The sequence below is a fragment of the Amblyomma maculatum genome, chromosome 2, assembly GCF_055883805.1.
Source record: "Amblyomma maculatum isolate TAMU_Amacu chromosome 2, ASM5588380v1, whole genome shotgun sequence".
In the NCBI taxonomy this organism is placed as follows: Eukaryota; Metazoa; Arthropoda; class Arachnida; order Ixodida; family Ixodidae; genus Amblyomma; species Amblyomma maculatum.
In genome coordinates this window covers 97,050,479-97,070,705 of record NC_139345.1, presented here as the reverse complement: position 1 = coordinate 97,070,705, position 20,227 = coordinate 97,050,479, and the positions used below count along the sequence as shown (strand labels likewise).

Genomic DNA, 20,227 nt, shown 5'->3' with positions numbered 1-20,227 from the left:
GAGGAGAAGCCGCCTGAGGAAACGCCTTCATTGGCTGAAGGTGCTGAAAAAGCAGCTGAAGCAGTTCTACCAGCGGAGAGTAAAACTCCTGAAGGAGTTGAAATACTTTCAGAAGTGATTCCAGAAGCAGTCGCGCCTTTAACAAAAACCGAGGCTCCAGCTTCCGAAGAAATCGCCGCGTCACCTGAAGGCACAGCACTGGTAGAGGTTAAAACTGCTGAAGAAGGTTCTACTGTACCGGAAGGTATCAAAGAAACGCCTCAGGCACCAGCCGAGGAGAAGAAGGAAACGCCTTCATGGGCTGAAGGTGCTGAAAAGACAGCTGAAACAGCTCAAACGGCTGAGACTAAACCTCCTGAAGCAGTTGAAATACTTCCAGAAGTGATTCCAGAAGCAGTCGCATCTTTAGCTAAAACCGAGGTTCCAGCTTCCGAAGAAATCGCCGCGCCACCTGAAGGCACAGCCCTGGTAGAGGTTAAAGCCGCTGAAGAAGGTTCTACTCTACCGGAAGGCGTCAAAGAAACGCCTCAAGCACCAGCCGAGGAGAAGCCGCCTGAGGAAACGCCTTCATTGGTTGAAGGTTCTGAAAAAGTAGCTGAAGCAGTTCGAGCAGCGGAGAGTAAAACTCCTGAAGGAGTTGAAATGCTTTCAGAAGTGATTCCAGAAGCAGTCGCATCTTCAGCTAGAACCGAGGTTCCAGCTTCCGAAGAAATCGCCGCGCCACCTGGAGGCACAGCACTGGTAGAGGTTAAAGCTGCTGAAGAAGATTCTACTGTACCGGAAGGTATCAAAGAAACGCCTCAGGCACCAGCCGAGGAGAAGAAGGAAACGCCTTCATGGGCTGAAGGTGCTGAAAAGATAGCTGAAACAGCTCAAACGGCTGAGACTAAACCTCCTGAAGCAGTTGAAATACTTCCAGAAGTGATTCCAGAAGCAGTCGCATCTTTAGCTAAAACCGAGGTTCCAGCTTCCGAAGAAATCGCCGCGCCACCTGAAGGCACAGCCCTGGATGAGGTTAAAGCCGCTGAAGAAGGTTCTACTCTACCGGAAGGCGTCAAAGAAACACCTCAAGCACCAGCCGAGGAGAAGCCGCCTGAGGAAACGCCTTCATTGGTTGAAGGTGCTGAAAAAGTAGCTGAAGCAGTTCGAGCAGCGGAGAGTAAAACTCCTGAAGGAGTTGAAATGCTTTCAGAAGTGAGTCCAGAAGCAGTCGCATCTTCAGCTAGAACCGAGGTTCCAGCTTCCGAAGAAATCGCCGCGCCACCTGGAGGCACAGCACTGGTAGAGGTTAAAGCTGCTGAAGAAGGTTCTACTGTACCGGAAGGTATCAAAGAAACGCCTCAGGCACCAGCCGAGGAGAAGAAGGAAACGCCTTCATGGGCTGAAGGTGCTGAAAAGACAGCTGAAACAGCTCAAACGGCTGAGACTAAACCTCCTGAAGCAGTTGAAATACTTCCAGAAGTGATTCCAGAAGCAGTCGCATCTTTAGCTAAAACCGAGGTTCCAGCTTCCGAAGAAATCGCCGCGCCACCTGAAGGCACAGCCCCGGTAGAGGTTAAAGCCGCTGAAGAAGGTTCTACTCTACCGGAAGGCGTCAAAGAAACGCCTCAAGCACCAGCCGAGGAGAAGCCGCCTGAGGAAACGCCTTCATTGGTTGAAGGTGCTGAAAAAGTAGCTGAAGCAGTTCTACCAGCGGAGAGTAAAACTCCTGAAGGAGTTGAAATACTTTCAGAAGTGATTCCAGAAGCAGTGGCATCTTTAGCTAGAACCGAGGTTCCAGCTTCCGAAGAAATCGCCGCGCCACCTGGAGGCACAGCACTGGTAGAGGTTAAAGCTGCTGAAGAAGGTTCTACTCTACCGGAAGGCGTCAAAGAAACGCCTCAACTACCAGCCGAGGAGAAACCGCCTGAGGAAACGCCTTCATTGGCTGAAGGTGCTGACAAGATAGCTGAAACAGCTCTAACGGCTGAGACCAAACCTCCAGAAGCAGTTGGAATATTTCCAGAAGTGATTCCGGAAGCAGTCGCACCTTTAACAAAAACCGAGGCTCCAGCGTCCGAAGAACTCGCCGCGCCACCTGAAGGCACAGTCCTGGTAGATGTTAAAACTTCTGAAGTAGGTTCGACTCTACCGGAAGGCGACAGAGAAACGCCTCAAGCACCAGCCGAGGAGAAGCCTTCTGAGGAAACTCCTTCATTGGTTGAAGGTGCTGAACAGGCAGCTGAAACAGCTCTAACGGCTGAGACTAAACCTCCTGAAGCAGTTGAAATACTTCCAGAAGTGATTCCAGAAGCAATCGCACCTTTAACAAAAACCGAGACTCCAGCTACCGAAGAAATCGCCGCGCCACCTGAAGGCACAGCACTGGTAGAGATTAAAACTGCCGAAGAAGGTTCAACTCTACCTGAAGGCGTCAAAGAAACACCTCATGCACCAGCCGAGGAGAAGCCACCTGAGGAAATGCCTTCATTGGCTGAAGGTACTGAAGAGGCAGCTAAAACAGTTTTAGCGGCGGAGAGTAAAGTTCCTGAAGCAGTTGATATACTTTCTGAAGTGATTCCAGAAGCACGGGCGCCTTTAACAAAAAACGAGGCTCCAGTTTCCGAAGACATCGCCGCGCCACGTGAAGGCACCCCACTTGTAGCGTTTAAAACTGCCGAAGACGGTTCGACTGTGCCGGATGGTGTCAAAGAAATGCCTCAAGCGCCTTTCTCAGAAACGCCTCAGATGTGTTATCGGCCATTTGAGGTTACGAACGAATGTTTTATTTTTCCGCAGGTTACTGGTGGCCTATTAGAATTTGGCACTGGAGTTACTGACTCCGTCATATCATTGAGAGACGTTTTTTCTGACCAAGAGATGACTACGAAGCAACAAATTGTAACTGTGCTGGATGTAGAGTCACAAGAAGATTTAGGAAAGCCTATCGAATATGTCAACTCCGAAGCTGTGTCGGGTGGCCCGCCTGAGGAATTATGGATTTATCCTAACGTCACCGGTGGTTTGCTAGAAGCTGAAGCTGAGTGGGCTGTTCCTGCTTATAAACAAGTACTATGCACCTCGGATACAAAAGCACTAGCGGGCAAGACTCCAACCGCGGAGGTGACTGCTTTAGAAGAAGTGAAGCCGATGGAGCATGTTAACGAATCAAGAACTACCGAAGAATCTGAGACAATGACAAGCCTTAGTGGCGCTGCTTCGGCAACAGGTATTGATATATCTGGTGTTCTGGCAGAAAAATTGCTGTCATCACTATCTGCATCAGGTATCGAAAAGAGGCATGATGCATCGCCCACAGAGTTGGAAATCAGCAGAAGCAAACAAAAGCTGACAGACAATGGTGAGAAGCCGGAATCGCTTTTACCATCGACTTCCGATACAAAACTGGTGGGAGAAAAAAATAAGCATGAAACAGAAGTCACTTATAGCGCCTATACAACGCCAGGAACAGTACATTTTGTATTCAGGGCTATGGTGCGTGAATTACTAAAAACGCCTACCCCAAGTGCTCCTGTTACAAACACGATGAAATCCTCGCCTTCAAATGCAGCTAGCGAAAACGTCGATCACACAGCGGTAGGTGAGCAAGAGAAAAAAGTTGACGTTGACGCAGGGCTGGTCCATGATGGCCTGCTGCACGACTCAAACGTGGCGCCTCTTGACCTGACATCTGCTCCTGTAAAAGCTGGAGCAGAAGAAAGTTGCTCGGAAACAAAGTTGCTTCTGCCACCTCAAGATCGCTTGGAAGTTGAGTTGGGATTTGTGCCTTCTACGGAGACAGAAGCAGCCACCGGAGTTGGCACATCTCTGCAAAGTAAGCCATCTACAGTCAACTCTACGGCAGCTGCTGCTTCTTTCGAGGGCCCTTTATCAAGTCAAACAGAGGAGCCCAGTGGCTCGAAAGAAGATCGCCCGGTTGGAGTGCAGTCAAACGAACAAAAAAATGCCGAAAGCGGCTTTGGTGGACTGGCAGGAGGCGCACAAACAAGTGAGTGAAATGTCAATCGTCCTTACGGAACCGACGTTTCTGGCACACCCAGTCGGAACCTGCAGAATGAAAACCTGGAGCTAAAGTCTTTGATAAGAATGTCATGGTTCCTAACAGAGAGCCAGAAACGACGGCCAAATTTGCAGCTTGTCCTTCCAGTAGAAAAATGCTGAATATCGAATGATGCTTCATACATCGAATGCCCGGGTCTTTACAGCGAACTTCTTTGGTGGCGTTTGCAGTGGCTGAAGAAGCTGAATCCGTGGCAGCCGAGCTCCATGGCCAAGAAAACAAACCCGCAGGTTTAGGGTCTGCACCATCTGTGCCTGACATAACGGATAGCTCCCAGGCCGGGATTACATCTTGCGACGCCGAAATGTTTGAACTGAACTCCGCCCGAATGCAGGCGAAGGAGGCAACAAATATATTCGGCGGTGTGCCTCTTAGTGTCGATGGTCATCCAGTTGACGTGTCAAGCGAAACAAGCCTACGAACTGAACCACCTTTCCTCACATATCAAAAGCACAAGACCCATGCTCCTAATCTGGAGCATGAAGAACCTCATGTCAGAAAAGATAAGCTGGAACCAGAAGTCGGTACAGAACTGCCTCCACCCCTTCCTCAAGGCCACGAAACTTCGTCAGAACCACATGCCGAAACTGAGATACCAGTGACCACCAAGCAGCATATAGTGGCCCCGAGGACTAGGGATATTTCCACGACAAACATGGAACTCGTGGAATATGAAGACAAACTTCTAGAAAGAGAAGTCCCAAGCGATCTTAAGGAGGAAAGCACGGAACCTCTTCCCGAAGATCGAGAGCACAAGGCAGGGGCTGCTCAGAAAACTGAACATGAAGAACCTCACCTTGAAAGAGAATTGTCTTTGCCGAACGTTGAATCCGACCACCATGAAAGCACGGTAACCACCACGCGAGCCGATACCGTGTCTGCCGTAAAAGAAAGATTCCGACACGAGGGACAGCCACCAAAGCAGGAATTAGAAAGCGACGCGCGGGTAAAAATTGAGTTATCTTTTCCTCAAGACCAAATAAGCAAGGCGGAATTCGCGCCTGCAGCAGAATATCAATTGCCTCAAACTGAAGATTCTTCTAAAGCAGATGCCCAAACAGAAACACCCATAACCACGAAACAGCCTGGAGTAATTTCAGCGATAAAGGAGGTTGCGCCGTCAAACATGGTGATAGTTGCCTATGAAGGACAACTGTTAGAAAGAGAAGTGCCAAGTGGTCCCAAGATAGGAGCGGGGGCGCTTCTTTCCGAAGATCAAGAGGTCGAGACTGGGACTACTGTCGAAAAAGAACATAAACAAGAGGAGTTGCCGCAACCAGAACTGGCTCCTGTGCTGTCTGAGGCCAGCACTCAAGACGCTGTGTGTGCTGGCAAGGAAGAAGCGCGGCGCGAGGGACAACCACCAAAGCAAGAATTAGCGAGCGGCGTACAGATGGAAACTGAGGTGGTGCTTCCTCAGGAAGAGGAACACAAGATAGAGGCTGTAGCCGCAATCGAAACTGAACTGCCTCATGTTGAAAAAGATTCGCCGAGAGCCAATATCGAAACAGAGGTACCCATGACCGCCACGCAGCCGGGAGGCATCCTTGAAACAAAGGAGCTTGCACCGGCAAGCATGGAGATAATTGCCTATGAAGGACAACTGGTAGAAAGAGAAGTGCCAAGTGGTCCCAAGATAGAGACGGAGGCGCCTCTTCCCGAATATCAAGAGATCAAGACCGGGGCTACTTCCGATAAAGAGCATGAAGAATCTCATGTCGCAAAAGAGCTGCCGCAGCCAGAACTAGCGTCTGCACTGTCTGAAGCCACCACTCAAGATACTACGTCTATCACCAAGGAAACAGTGCAACGCGAGGGACAACCACTACAGCAAGAATTAGCAAATGGCGCGCTGGTAGAAATTGAGGCTCCTTTTCCTCAAAACCCGGAGCACAAGACAGGGGCAGCGACTGCAACCGAACCTGAACTCCCTCATGTCGAAGAAGCTGCAGCTGCAGCCGAACCTGAACTGCGTCATGTCGAAGAAGATTCGTCGAGAGCAAATGTCGAAAAAGTAGTATCCATGATCGCCACGCAGCCGGGAGAAATTCTGGAAAGTAAGGAGTTTGTGCCGCCAAGCATGGAAATAGATGCATGTAAAGGACAGTTGATAGAAAGAGAAGTAGAAAGTGGTCCTACGGCCACCAAGCAAGATGATGCGTCTGCCGTCAAGGAAACAGTGCTACGCGAGAGGCTACCACCAGAACAACAATTACAAACCGGCGAACAGGTGGAAACTGAGCCGTTTCTTCCTCAAGACCAGGACCACAAGACAGAGGTTACGCCTTCAATCGAATCTGAAGCGCCTAAAATTGAGAATTCATTGAGAGCGTATATTGAAACAGAAATACCCACGACATCCACGCAGCCTGCAATGGTCTCGGAAACAAAGGAGCTTGCTCCGACAAGCACGGAGATAGTTGAATGCGAAGGACAACCGGTTGAAAGTGAAGTGCAAATTGCTTCGAAGCTAGAAAGTGAGTTACCTCTTCTCGAAAATCAGGAGCTCAAGACTGGAGCCGCTCCCAAAACAGAACATGAAGAACCTCATGTCAAAATAGATTTGCCACAGCCAAAAGTTGATTCTGTACAGGCTGAGGCCATGAATCAAAGTGATTATTTGTTGGCGGCTAGCATTGCCGCGTCTACCACAGATGAATCAGAGAAAGGCGAGAAACGACTAAAGCAGTTTCAAAGTGGCGCTCAGGTGGAAATTCAGACGCCTCTTCCTCAAGCCGACGATCACAAGATTGAGGCTGCGCTTGCAATAAAACCTGAGCTCTCTCATGTAGATGAAGATTTTTCGAGAGCAAAAGTCGCAACAGAAACACCCGTCCTAGTCGCACAGCCTGGGGTGGCCCTTGAGGCAAAGGAAGTCGCAGCGGCCAACATAGTAACTGTTACTGAAGGGCACCTGGAAGAAGGAAAAATGCCAAGTGGCGCTACAGTGGAAACGGAGGCGCCTGTTCTCGAAAAACCTGAAAACATAATAGGAGCTGCTCCCAAAATGGAGCATAAAGAACCTCATGTCGAAGAGGTTGCGGCGAAAACAAAAGACGAAACCGAACAGTTTGTGGCTAGCACGCAAGCAGATGTTTTGCTTGATGCGAACACCACCGGGTCGGTCGGCAATGACACAATTAAAAATGAAAGTCAACTAATAGGGAAAGGATTGAATGGGACGAAGGTAGAATCAGACGCGCTACATCCGGAAAATCAAGAACGTATATCAGACTATAAAGTGACCGAAGAAAGTAAAGGTAGGCCGGAGAACCTGCCGTTGGAAAGCGATGATGCGCTCCCCGAAGGGACACCAGATCCAGTTGCTGGCCTTGTCGACTTCTTTGAAGATGAAGATGCACTGTCAAGGAATGTTCCTAGCACTCAGGTGCGAAGTGAGGACCTAAACGTTGCTCAAACAAACAGCGAATGCAGCAAAAACATTCTGCTTCTCCGCAATGGCGAAGACCTTGGCGAGAATAGTGACAGGCAGGGAGTGCAAACAGCATTTCACGGAGAAAGCACTGACTTGGTAGCAAACGCCAATTCAGACACCGAAAAAATATTTTGCGAAAAATCTTTTGGTGACGAAAGCTTTAAAAGCAGAGAAAATAATCCAGATAGACATGTTGCTGACAATGCTTTCGAAACAGACCGTGATTTCCATGGAGCTCAGCTAGTTGATAGCGAAAGCACAAACGCAATGAAAAGAAGTACTAGTACTGAATTTCCTCTGAGCACGGAAGCGATGTTTACATCACACGCATCACCTTTAGTCACTCAAGAGGCTACACTTCCTGAGAACAAAGGATCGGACGCTCTAGAAACTAACAAAGTGGATGCAGAAGGTGTAATGAAAGAACCCCTCAAAGAAGAAACCCCTGTGGTTCAAGCTCCTCTTCGCGACATCGAGTCGAAAATGGTAGTGTCAAACACAGACGCAGTCGTGTCAGCTATGGATTTGGTAAAGCGTAAGCCAGAAGATGTGGAGAGGGACCAATCATTGCAGGTGTCTTCAGCACTGAAGCAATCTCCTTTTCTTGGATTAGGAGCCGAAACATTGCCCGAAAAGGGACCAGTAGCTCTAGCGCGTGATAAACAAGCTGACTTCGAAGGCATCCAGGAAGCATTTCGTCCACAGGAAAAAAAACGCGCAGAAGGTGCGGCTCCGACTGATGTGGAAACGAATGTAGAGTCTTGTGACAAGCATATAGCGCTGCCTCATAAAGAAACTGTAATCGCAGAAAAGCCTCAAGCTTCGGAGGCGATACTAGGATGGCGAACGCCACCTTTAGTCACAGAAGAGGCCGCACTTCCGATAGGCGAAGAAACGGACGCCTTTGAACATGGTAAACAAGAGAATATAGAGGGTTTGACAGAAAAGCCATCTATCGAAGTAAAGCCTATTTACCAAAGTTCGGTAAGTGACACGAAAGAAAAAGCGCTACCAGAAAGTAAAGACGCAGTTACACCTATAATGGAATTGGTGGAGTACATTCCAGAACCCCTGGGAAAGGAATACATTTCTCAGGCGCCTTCGCACTCAAAGCTACCTGCTCCTCCCCCTGAAGCCGAAGTTGCCGCCAAAGGAACAACCGGGGTCGAATGCAATAAGCAGGAAGACTACGAAGGCATTGAGGAAGCACTCTGTCACCTTGGAGAAATGTCTAGAGCAGACCTCGTGGCTGCAGACAAGAAGACAGCTGCGGTTGATAATATACCACTGCTTTCCCCAGATAAAACCTGTGAGCCCGTACACACAGAAAACGTTGCTTCATTAGAGTCGATTTCTGGATGGAGAACCCCACCCTTAGTCACAGAAGAGCCTGCCCTTCCCCTAGTCGAAGAAACAAATGCATTCGAAGTTGGTAATCAAACGAAGTTAGAGCGCTCAGTAGAGGGACCTCAAAACAATGAAATGCCCATAGCCCCAGTTACAGTGAGTGGCATGGAAGTGAAGGTGGAGCGAGAAGAAATCGCACCTGTAATGGAAATAGTAGAATACAAGACAGAAAACATAGAAACTGATTCACAGGTACCTTCAAAATTCAGAACATCTCCGCTTACAGCTGAGTCTGACATTCTTGCTGAGAAAGGATCGGCAGGCTTACAGTCTAGCAATGAAGGCATTCAGGAAGCGCTGCAAGATACACCCATAACAGATACGACGCCAATTGATACAGAAAAGGCAATTTCGATTGAAAAGGACGTGGCAGGACCTAATGATGAGACGGTAAGCGACATACCCGAGCGTTTGGAAAAAGCCCGGACTTCGCAAGGTTCATCAGGACATCAAACACCACCTTTAGTCGAAGAACCTGCTGCTTCCTTAGCTGGAGAAGCAGACGTCATTGAAACTGGTAAAGAAGGACTGGCTGCTCCGGAATGCAATAAGAAAAAAGGCTACGAGGGTATTAATGAAGCACAGCGTCAATTGGGTGAACAAATCGAAATAAATGCGGTACCGATCGCTGCAGAGAAGACGGCTTCAGTTGACAAAGGCATGGCTCAACCTTTTGCCGACATGGTGACTTTCATGTCTGTGCGCTCTGAAAATGCTGGTTCCTCAGAAACGATGCTGGGATGGAAAACGCCGCCTTTAGTCACGGAGGAGCCCGCACTTCTCACAGGCGAAGAAAGAGACGTATACGAACAAGATAAATCAACGAACCTAGAGAGCGCGCCAGGAAAATCAGCTGTTGAAAAAAAGCATGTAGATCAAGTATTAATAAATGACACTGAAGCGAAGCTGATAGGAAAAAGTGAAGCTGCACCTGTAATGGAATTGGTAGAATACAAGCCGGAAAGTTTGGATATGGATCAACAATTGCAAGCTGGTTCAGAATTGAAGACACCTCATTCTCTTACGTCTGATGCAGAAGGTACCGCAGTTAAAGGAGCAAACGGTTTGGAATGTGATAAGCATGCATACTACGAAGGTATCGACGAAGCGCTCTACCAAATAGAAGCCAACCGCGGAACCGATGTGACGCCAATTGTGACGGAGGCGAAGACAACCTTAGTTGACAATGCTGAGACTCCCGTGCTAATCGAAGTTACTGATGATTTTTTGCTCCCCCCAATGGTAACTGGCGGTCTCTTAGAGTTCGATAGTGGTGTTACGGACACCAGTTTTGCACTCAAAGACACTTTTGCGCGCCAGCAGATGATTACGCAAATTACCTCCGTACTGGAATTGAAGCCAGAAAATCTAGGCGGTATGCCTGAGGTCCCTCCAATGGTAACTGGCGGAATCCTAGAGTTCGAAACTGGTGTTACGGACACCTCCGCGCTCAAAGGCACTTTTGCGGGCCAACAGAAGAAAACGGAACAGATTACCTCCGTACTGGGAGTTAAGCTAGAAGAGTTAGGCGACATGCCTGAGGTATTCCTCTTATGTCCTAGAGTCACTGGAGGTTTGTTAGAAGCTGAAGTGGAATGTCTTGGTATGGAAGATTTCGTGGAAGCACAGAGACCTCGAGCACAAATCGAATTGCAGGATTCAGAAAAAGCTCAGGCAAATCTTGCGGACACCGTGCCAGACAGTGGAGGCCCTGTACCGCATGAAGTTAAAGCTCCTGAAAGCTCAGCTCCTTCGGAAGGTGTAAGTGAAGGACAAGCACCTCAGGTGCAAGATGAAGTGAAGTCGTGGGAAGAAATTCCGCTACAGACTGTGGGAACTACACCTGAAGGTGGAGTTACAGCACTGCCAGAGTCTAAAGCTCCTGGGGAGGGCGTAGCTGGGCCAGAAAGCACGGCAGAAACAGAAATATTTCCAGCGCTAATCGAGGGAAAAGCTGCTGAAGAAGTAGAAGGCGGGCAAGGATGCACTGAAAGAAAAGGTGAATCCGCGGTGGCATCTGGAGGCAAAGGTTCTGATGAAGGTGCTGTAGAATTGGAGCGACCCGTGGAATCAATCGAACAGCAGCCTTCTGAAGAAATTCCACAACAGGCGGCAACTTCAGCACCGGAATGCGAAGATGAGGCTGAACGTCCTCAGGATGTCGTGTCTGTACCAGAAAGCGCCGTAGGAGCAGAGTCGCTTCAAACACTAACTGAGGCAAAACAGTCGCCAGAAATCGAAGCAAAGGACACAGACACTGTACCTGAAGGTAGAGCGACAGTGGAAGCTGAGTTTAAACCTGCCGATAAAGTTGTATCTTCTGCGGAAAGCGTAGGCGCAATAGAAGGCACTACGCATGGCGAAGACAAATTTAGGAGTGATGATGTTACTAGTCCACTCAAAGTTACGGATCAATTTTGCTTTAATCCAATGGTAACTGGCGGACTCCTAGAATTCCAAACTGAGGTTACTGACACAGTATCCGCCTTTAAGGACGCTCCTGTGGATCAAAAGATATCAGAACAGCAATTCGGGACTATCCAGGAAGTCAAGCCTGAAGAACAGCCGACCGCCACGCCCGAAATATTGTATCAGTGTCCTAGAACCACCGGAGGTTTGTTAGAGGAGGCTGAAGAGGAATCACCTAGCACCGAAGGCATCGTAGAAAAGCAGATATCCCAAGCAGAAGCAGAGATGAAAGTTTTCAGTGAAATTCAGATGCAGCCTGCGGGTGGCATAGCAGCCAGTCTGGAATGTAATACACAGGAAGCCAACGAAGGCTCAGAGGAAGCACGTCGTCACCTGGAAAGAAAGCCTGTTACAGATGCGACGCCAACCGCTGCGGAGAAAGAGGCCGCCTCGGTTGACAAGCACTTGGATGAGTTGAAAGCAGCCAACACAGATGTAGTTGATACAAGTCTTCCTATGAGCCCAGCGGGCTCATGGGCACATGAAGAGAAGCCCTGGTTTCCCGCCCTGGGCGGAGTACAATCAGTGGGATTGCTCAGCGACCAGATGGCCCCAGCACTGCCCACGGATATAACCTGTAAAAATGCAGCCGAGTCGAAAGATTTTACAGGGAGCTTGCACGAACTGAGAAAGCATTCCGATTCGTTCCTGGAAGAACGTAGGATGGACACCAACGTTTATTACGTTCACAGTACGGAACGATGCGGTCCGAAAAGAGATAAGAACCTTCCAGAAGCAAGCTCTAGTGGTCATGTAAAACGTGCTAAAAGTTTAGACAAATCAGAGGTAGCAGACGTTTCCGGAATCAAGAAAGTGACCACTGACGACCAGTCATCCAGATCATCGTTCTCTGGCCAGCTTGACGACGAGAAGATGTTTACCGTTACAGAAAGCGTAACTTACCAGCGACTTGTCTCCGAAGTAAAGGATGTCCATTCACTTTCTAAGCTGCCAAAGAGAAAGGGCGAACGTAAAGGTCAGCATGATGGAGCCGCTGCAATCCAGTCTCAGTCTTTCAAATTCGGTACACCATCGGGAATGTCTGGTGGCTTACAGACATTGGAGGATTCCGGCGCACGTGTTAAATTCACGACACTCAAGGCTGCTTCGACTTCTACTGGAAATACGACATCCCGAAGAGAAAAAACTGACATCACGGACGAGGAAATTGTGTACGTTAGCAGCGATGCTGGATCATCGGGAGGACGGCTCACTTCTGTGAAGAAGAGCTCCTCATGCTGCCTCGTGAGAATCGACGACGACGATGACGACGCTGGCGAGACAGGTTCGATGAGCGGCGCTGCTCTACGGAAGCCTCATTTTGATTTCAAGGCCAACTTCCAGCGATATGTTGCTGTTCCTTACCAAGGTGAATTGCCAGAATCGTCTGCTGAGTACAGAGAAACTCGTTTGTTAGCAGCAAATATATTGCGGCAAGATGACGGAAGTGACTCCTCTCCTCTTTCATCTGACAAAGGAGCGACAGATAAAGGTAGACACGGTTTTCCTCATCGAGAGTCGTACGACAAATCTTGGGATGCCACATCATCACCTGGACCTAGTGCTAGGTTTCAGAGGGCGGACAGTGATCCCGAAGCAACCCAACTTCTAAACCCGGAATTTTCGCAATACTCAGCATTAAAGAAAGTGGTTAATCCCCCATGCCATGACAGCGGAGTCCAGTCGATCCTGTCCTGTACGCTCTGTGGTCAGTCCTTCTTTCGCAATGATCCGACGCACGCCGAAATGTGTCCTGGTTACCACAAGGAGAAACCGGTTCCTGAGGCTACGAGTCGCACTCCGCCGACACCAGAATGCTTGGAGAGATATGTGATGAGTGTGGTAGGTGAAGACGACGTGAGTGACGTCTTGTGGCAAGTCTGGAGAGATCACGAGACTGCAATACTTGCCTCTGCTGTGTGGTCGCTATACCGCTGCGTCCCCAACGCTTTCTTCATCATCAGAGAGCGAGAAAAGCGGCCCACATCCAGTGAGTACTGCTTTTATTTAGTACAAAAAATGTCTGTCCGTCATCTTTCAGAGATCAGTTATATGGTACTGCTCCATAGTGTTCCCATTTAGTAGCATTAACATAGTCGACTTGTTGAGAAAAGCAATTTGTGAGAGCCAACAAAACATCATTGAAGCCATAACAATTCGGCTTGCTGTTAGCCAATGTAATTTAGAATACGCCTTATTCGGTTTCTGTTGTAGAGTTTTGCAGCCACTTTTTTGCAATTTGACAGGCAAGTTGTATGGATAGCGTGCAAGCTAGAGGAATATGTAGCTACAGCAGAAAAACTTCTAGAGGGCACTTTGGACCACTAAAGTGCGATGAAGCGAAAGCCATTGTAGCCCTCCACTACGGCACCTCTATCTCCCTCTCTATTTTCACTCCCACCTTCCTCCTTCCCTTTACGGCGTGGTACATGTGTCCGCGGAGAATTGTGACATACTGCGCCTTTTCTATCCTGTAAATCAATTTCAAACGCCGATGCCTGTAACGCCTTCTAGACATCTGGGTCTGCTTCTGTTTGCTGTGTGGAGCGGCGTTCGAGGAAGCGCCAAATGAAAGGCGCCGCACAAACGACCGGATCGGAAGCCCTGCGGGGTCCGCTTCGTGTATGCATGAATCGTCTGGTGACGTCACGACCTGTCGTAATGGAACATGGCGCGCCCCTGGTCGAACACAACCAGCATTTCATTGAACGCATTAAAGTTCACCGGCGTTCTATAATTCGTTTACAGGCAAGGAAAGGCACAGTATCATTCACTCGCGGAATCCCGCTATTATGCTCACGGTAGACCAGGGGAACTAGTAGGGGCGTTTCACGATCCGTGGCGTGGCGCAGTGGTGAAGCGCTCGGCGGGGGATCCAAGGGATGGAGGTTCGATTCCCTGATGGAGACAAGGTTTATAATTTTATTTTTAACTCTCGCTTCCGAAGGCGTGACATCTCTGCTGACAACCTTCTGTCGGCAACGATGAGGCATTAAAGGCTATCGCCTTATAACTTTTCTCTTCAGCATAAACGTTCTTGCTCTCAGCCTTCAAACGCCTACCAGTCGAAAAAAACTACAGAAAATTTTCTGATGTTACGGCAGAATTTATGTGCGGTTTTTGACGGGAAACTTGTAGTGACAACAGAACATTCTGTCGTAACATCAGAAATTTCTGTAGTTACAACAGAAAAGTGCTGCAGAACTACAGACAACAGAAATATACTACAGAACTACAGAAAAGTACTACAGAACTACAGGAAAATCTGATGGTTACGACAGAACTACAGGACTTTTTGTCGTATTTTTGACACAGTTCTGTAGTTTTTTTCGACTGGGAATAATAAGCTCGCGAATGAGATCGGAGGTCGCAGCGCAACCGAAATACTAATAAGTTTACGGGAAAGGTGCAGCATCTGTCAAGCATTGTCTGTAGAAAGCTGAACCGCGCCGTAAGGAAAGGAAAGAAGGTGGGAGTGGAAGCCGAAAGAGAGAGAGGTGTCATAGTGGAGGACTGCGAAGCTATTTCGACCGCCTGAGAATCTATAGCGTGTATGCACTGACATCGCACAGCACACGGACGCCTCTATTTCGCCTCCATTGAAACGCAGCCGCAGGAGGTCGGATTCGGACCCAGGTACTCCGGTTCAGTAGTAGAGCGTTTAAACCACTGAGCGTCCGCGGCGGGGCAAATAAGGCGAAGCCATTTTCAATCTCCGAGATATTGCAAAAGCACTTATTCTACATCGGCCACCTTTGTCATCTAGTTTGAATCACGCTTTGTATATTATAGCAGTCAAGTGCCCCCGACAGCGCACTCAAGCGTTGATTATTAGAAATGTTTGGTTTGGTTTGGTTTCCTATTAGAAATGTGACTGCTCGAAAGTAAGACGCTGATTTGGGACACGACAGCTTTAGACCATTACGGAAACAGATGAATAGTTATGTGCTTGCTGTTTGCTTCGTGGTTGCAGCATTTCAAGCTACGCATTCTTCCATATTGCTGCCTCTTCGAAAACGCACAGCAGATGTGACCTACAGCTTTCGTCAAGACTTTACAATCAACCCTTACTGTAGTTGGAGCGCGGGAGTGCTGCCGAGCTGCGGTGACGGTCGCTAGCGAACTGCATTAAACGAGGAGGCACGTCCGTCTCGCTCTCATGACGAAAAAGCACGACTCTTTGCCCGGAGTACATGTTCTGGAAGGCTCTTCCAATTACAATGCCGACATGTGGTAGCGCTCTAGCTTAGGCCGTGATCGCAGTGTGCTCTAAATTATCGACAAAGACTGCACTTTCTTGGCGTCCCTTTAATAACTGGCTTGCAGCTTCCCTAATGTGTGCTTCATAAGTGCGGTTCCTGGAGCCGCTGTGCAGGCCAAATATGTGGAAAGAAGGTGGAGGTAAAACTAAAACTGGAATATAATGCAACCTTAGCGTCGCTGTGAATTAGAAGCAGTTTATTTAATGTGTTACTGCAGCGCTGCTTGCATTTAAGAGCGACTCAGATGGCACCAGTGAAGTGAACACCGAGATGTTGCGTGTCTGCACACTTCATAAGATAAAAAGGCGTTCGCCATTGCTCTTGCTCGTTCCATAGATAAAAGCTACGTTAACACACTGCACTACAACTTGCGGAACTCTAAGTCAGCTTCCCTGCAAGGATTGTTTACCAATTAAAAATGTCTCGTTACGATTGCGAATCGCGAACACGTCGCAGGGAGGGAGCGCAACAAATGGGCTAGAGATGCAAATTCTGGATATAAATACGTTGTTCTCGTCGTATTATTAGACCATGCATGCAAAACTGCACTCATCATAAAAGCGCAGAGTGGGGGAAGTGAATATTTGAGCTCTACTAGTTACGAAAGCAATGATGGTTTTAACGCCCCGCACTGGTTTACGACAACGACATGCTAAAATAATCTAATAGGCCTCAAATGATTATTGAAAGGAGATAAATACGTGCTCTTTTTAAACACAATGTTGAATAAGGAAAAGGAGGTTATCAATTTGCACCGACTAACGCCTCGTCAAGGGAACTACATTATGGGCTAGAACGTTAAGTAGCTATCTTCGGCGTTTGATACTTTCGTTAAACCGCTAGAATCCCCCCCCCCCCCCCCCCCCCCCCCCCCCCACCGCCTAAATTACCAATTGTCGCCCCACCTATGGAACAAAGGGGCGTCCTCGTGACTCGGACCGTGTTTGCCGCAGTGGCGGAAAAAACGTCTGTTGCATAGTACAGGAAGGCAGAGCTTAATTCACAAGAGATTATATACACTAAGTGGCAGCCTTAGCCTGGGACTTCTTTGGACGAGGCCGAGGTGCCCTCGTAACCAAGTCCTTTTGATCTTGTAGGTCGGAGAAGACGAGCGGTATCACCTCCCAGTTCTCCTTAGGGATTAGGGTAAGGGGTGGAGTAAGAGCTAGGTTATGTTGACACGTTCACGCCATGTGGTAGATGTCAGCTGCCTATCAAACGTGTTTATAAAATGCGCATTCTCCGTCGGTTTTAAGTCTTTTTAAGAGTTTGGGACAGAGAAGAGTGTTCGACTGGAGCAGTCGCAGAATTCGCTCATCAGCCCTACCCTCGCCGTGGTAGAGGCACGCGACTCGTTCCTGTTACATTAGCAATTTCATTGGGAGTTATGGCTCGATTATCACGCCCACATGACTCATTGTCGTTGGGAACGCTCGCAGGAGGCGAGGTGTGTGCTTCAGCCTGCATCATTACGTTCGGCGACGAGGTGTCCTTCTGCGGCTTCTTCCACGTGTCTCGAGAGCGCGGCAACACGGGCCTCAGTCGCATGCTCTGGAACCGCATGCTGGCCGTCTGCCGGGGCAAGAACGTCTGCACCGTCATGCCACAGGAGCGTGCCGCGCCCTTCCTGGATCGCTACCACTTCCACGCGTCCGGCTGGGGAGACATCATCTACTGTCACTTCACCCTCCGCCAAGGCCGGTTCACGGCTTCCCCCAGCGCTGGCAGCGCCGTGGTGGACGTCAAGGACTTCGACCTCAAGCGCGACGCGGAGGCCCTGGTAGAGTACGACCGGAGCGTATTTGGCTTCGACCGCGGTTACTTCCTGCGGGTGGCACTCGCTGAAGACGACCAAATTGTGAAGGTGGCCACTGCGGCCCTGGACGGCCGGGTGGTCGGGTACGCGGGCGTGCAGAAAGACCATCGCGCGCGACCCGCCTTGCGATGGCTTCTGGCAGATAGCGACGATGCAGCACTGCCTCTCATGCAGGCAGTGGTCGAGTCCTGCCCTAAAATCCAAGAAGTGGGACTTGTAGGCGCTTTCTACGCGGCGTCACATGCTGCGGGTGTAATTTTGAGCAACGTCGACAAGGTGTTCATGGAGCCTTGGACGCTCCTGTACAGTAAGAGAGAGCCCTTTTTTCGATACGACAGAATTGTCAGTCTTACATACATTTAGGCGGCTGGATGGTGATGAATAAAATTCCTGATGTGGCACACGTGAACGGCAGACGGGTCTACGCTTAAGAATTGTGGTACTGTACTCCGCAGTGACAACTGATTCCTTTTTGACACCAACCATTACTTAATGGGAGTGCGACTTGCATGTGCCCATGTCCAGGTTACTAAAATAAAAGCTGGAGAATGTCCTAATGTCAGAGTTCTCTTTCATACTTAGACGCTGTGACACTTGAAATCCCGTTCTCACTTCGAGGTCTTCTCTGCTTTGTGGTGACATTAACATAAAACGTCACCTAAACAAAATGTTCAGTATATTTCGCGCACACACAAGATGGAAAATGAAAGCATAGATGCACCATGCCTTTCTGCCTTTCTCCCATCTTCACAAGTGTTTCTGGAGCGGAGACCACATAAAGCATACGACCGCGTATTGCACAATTTTAGAGGAAGTCCAGCTTGCTCCTAGAACAGCGCCATCTTATGAGGGCGTTGCCGAGTAATACGGGCGTTAGTAGGACATAGCTGAACGACTCAGGGGTGGTGGTGAACTCTTTTATTGCGCCCAAAAACAGGGGACCAGTCAAGGGACCGGTTGCGCTGACTTAGAGGAGGTCGGCGGGGATCCTTTGGGATGCCGCGGCCTCCACCGCGCGCTGGATAAGCCAGCGTTGGTCTGCTGGCTCGGAAGTACACAGGAGAGACTCCCACGTCTCTGGGGTGTTGTAACGTTGTCTGTGTTGTAATGTGTACAAGTCCACACCATGTGTATGAGTGTGGCCGGAGTTGAGCAGTGTTTACACATGGGGGCTATCTGATCCGGAAAGATCCTGCTGTATAAGAGGGGGTGTGGGAAGCTGCCAGTTTGTAATTTGCGCCATTGGACGGCCTCGCGTCTTGTTAGATCGCGGTGTGCGGGAGGATATGTGCACCTTTGGAGTCGGTAGTGCTGGAGTATGTCCGTGTAAGTGGTGAGTAGAGAAGCGCGTGAGATATTAGTGTCAGCGGAAGAATGGTGGCTGATCATACTCTCGGCTCGGCAGCTGAGATCTCGAGCGAGAGAGTGTGCCTGGGCGTTTCCGCTGAGCGACTCGTGGGCTGGAGCCCAAAGAAGTAAGCGAGATGTGGAAGAGGGTGCTGTAGAACGTAGAATGTGTAACGCCTGGCAAGAGATACGGCCAGCATCGTAATGGCGAATAGCCTGTTGAGAGTCACTGAGGGGTGTGTGTTATCTGGACCATGAGAGAGCCTCAGCAACTCGGCCGCCTCAGTGACACGACCACGAGCAACCATGGGAAAGTCGCAGTAAGAGTTCGCGGTACAGGAGGTACGGGAGCGCCACAGCGCCAATAAGGCAGCAAAGAATATTTCTTTCGAGATTAGAAACTGAGTGCCGTATGACTTGAATGCTAAGCGCGGAGTAGAGAGGGGATAATCACTGTAGGCTGCTTTCCACGCCGCCTACACTGTGCCTTCACTGTTGAGGGGTGGTGCGGATAGACTCTTGCCGATCGTTTTGCTGCGCTATAGCTCAATTGTGTGAACACTCGACCAATATGTACTGCCTCACCTGCAGTACCACGTGATAAATACTTGAATAGAAATTACCTTCCCGACACGAATACATCAACCAGATACACTTAGAGAGCATTTCATGATGTTCTCAAGTTTTCGAGTAGAGTTCTGGAGTTATAAGTCACAAGCACTTTTTTTTTCGTCGTGTACCGCCCCTCATAGCAGTACCAACAAAATGAAGCTAATAGCGTATTTCAAACGTGATGTTTTTAAAACGTGTAAAAATTACTAAGAGTACAAGTACATGTAATGGCGCAAACCTATTGCCGTCATTGTTCTGAACTATTCGCTGCGACTTTTCGTCGAAGTCGCCAAATTGCCTCAATTTCTCAACTATGACAGCATGGCAACCTGCATGGTTGTCCAAGGCCAAGCGCCGGAGACAAAGTGGTCGATAGCGCACTGCAGTGAATTTGCTAGACGTCTTAAAACCCTGTGGAGTGGCACAAACAAAAGGGTGAGTATATTTCACGCGTAATTCCGACCTCTAAATGATTTGGTATCTCAACTTCATTTATCCTCTTTTTTTTTCTTTTGTGAACACCTTGGACGGCTATTTCGATTGAAACGTGTTTAAAAACGTAGAATAAAAGGTAATGTACGCCCAGGAAATGCGATAAACTATTTAGGCGCTGTAAATCACATTTTGTCAACGTTGCAGTACTCCAACATTCGAAGTCTGTTCCAGGAGGTGTTCACAGTTTATTTTTACGGCTATTTCGTTTCTAATCAGAACCCCTAATGCAACCTAAAAGATAACACAAGAAATAAGTAAACCATTTGTTTTTTTTTTTTTTTTTTTTTAATCAGAAGACCTGAGAAAGACGAAACCCGATGAAT

At 48.8% G+C, this 20,227-nt stretch overlaps 1 protein-coding gene across 1 annotated transcript; it reads left to right on the top strand.

The window, feature by feature from the left end:
• Nucleotides 1–3,443: 3,443 nt before the first annotated feature.
• LOC146199332 (uncharacterized) lies at nt 3,444–17,813 on the top strand. The gene is made up of 6 exons (XM_084592100.1): nt 3,444–3,814; nt 5,221–6,117; nt 7,294–7,455; nt 11,356–12,741; nt 13,009–13,362; nt 17,074–17,813. Exons 1-6 carry the CDS (start codon nt 3,472–3,474, stop codon nt 17,811–17,813), a joined length of 3,882 nt encoding a protein of 1,293 aa, XP_084448226.1. The 5' UTR covers nt 3,444–3,471.
• The last annotated feature ends 2,414 nt before the right edge of the window (nt 17,814–20,227 follow it).

What these genes read in the sequence shown, in the direction of transcription:
- LOC146199332 (XM_084592100.1), top strand. Translation starts at nt 3,472, where the DNA reads ATGGTGCGTGAATTACTAAAAACGCCTACCCCAAGTGCTCCTGTTACA. An exon ending in TCCTAGCACTCAGGTGCGAA is followed by an intron (nt 7,456 to 11,355) that starts GTGAGGACCTAA and finishes GCGGACTCCTAG; the next exon opens with AATTCCAAACTGAGGTTACT. An exon ending in TGTTGCTGTTCCTTACCAAG is followed by an intron (nt 12,742 to 13,008) that starts GTGAATTGCCAG and finishes CGCAATACTCAG; the next exon opens with CATTAAAGAAAGTGGTTAAT.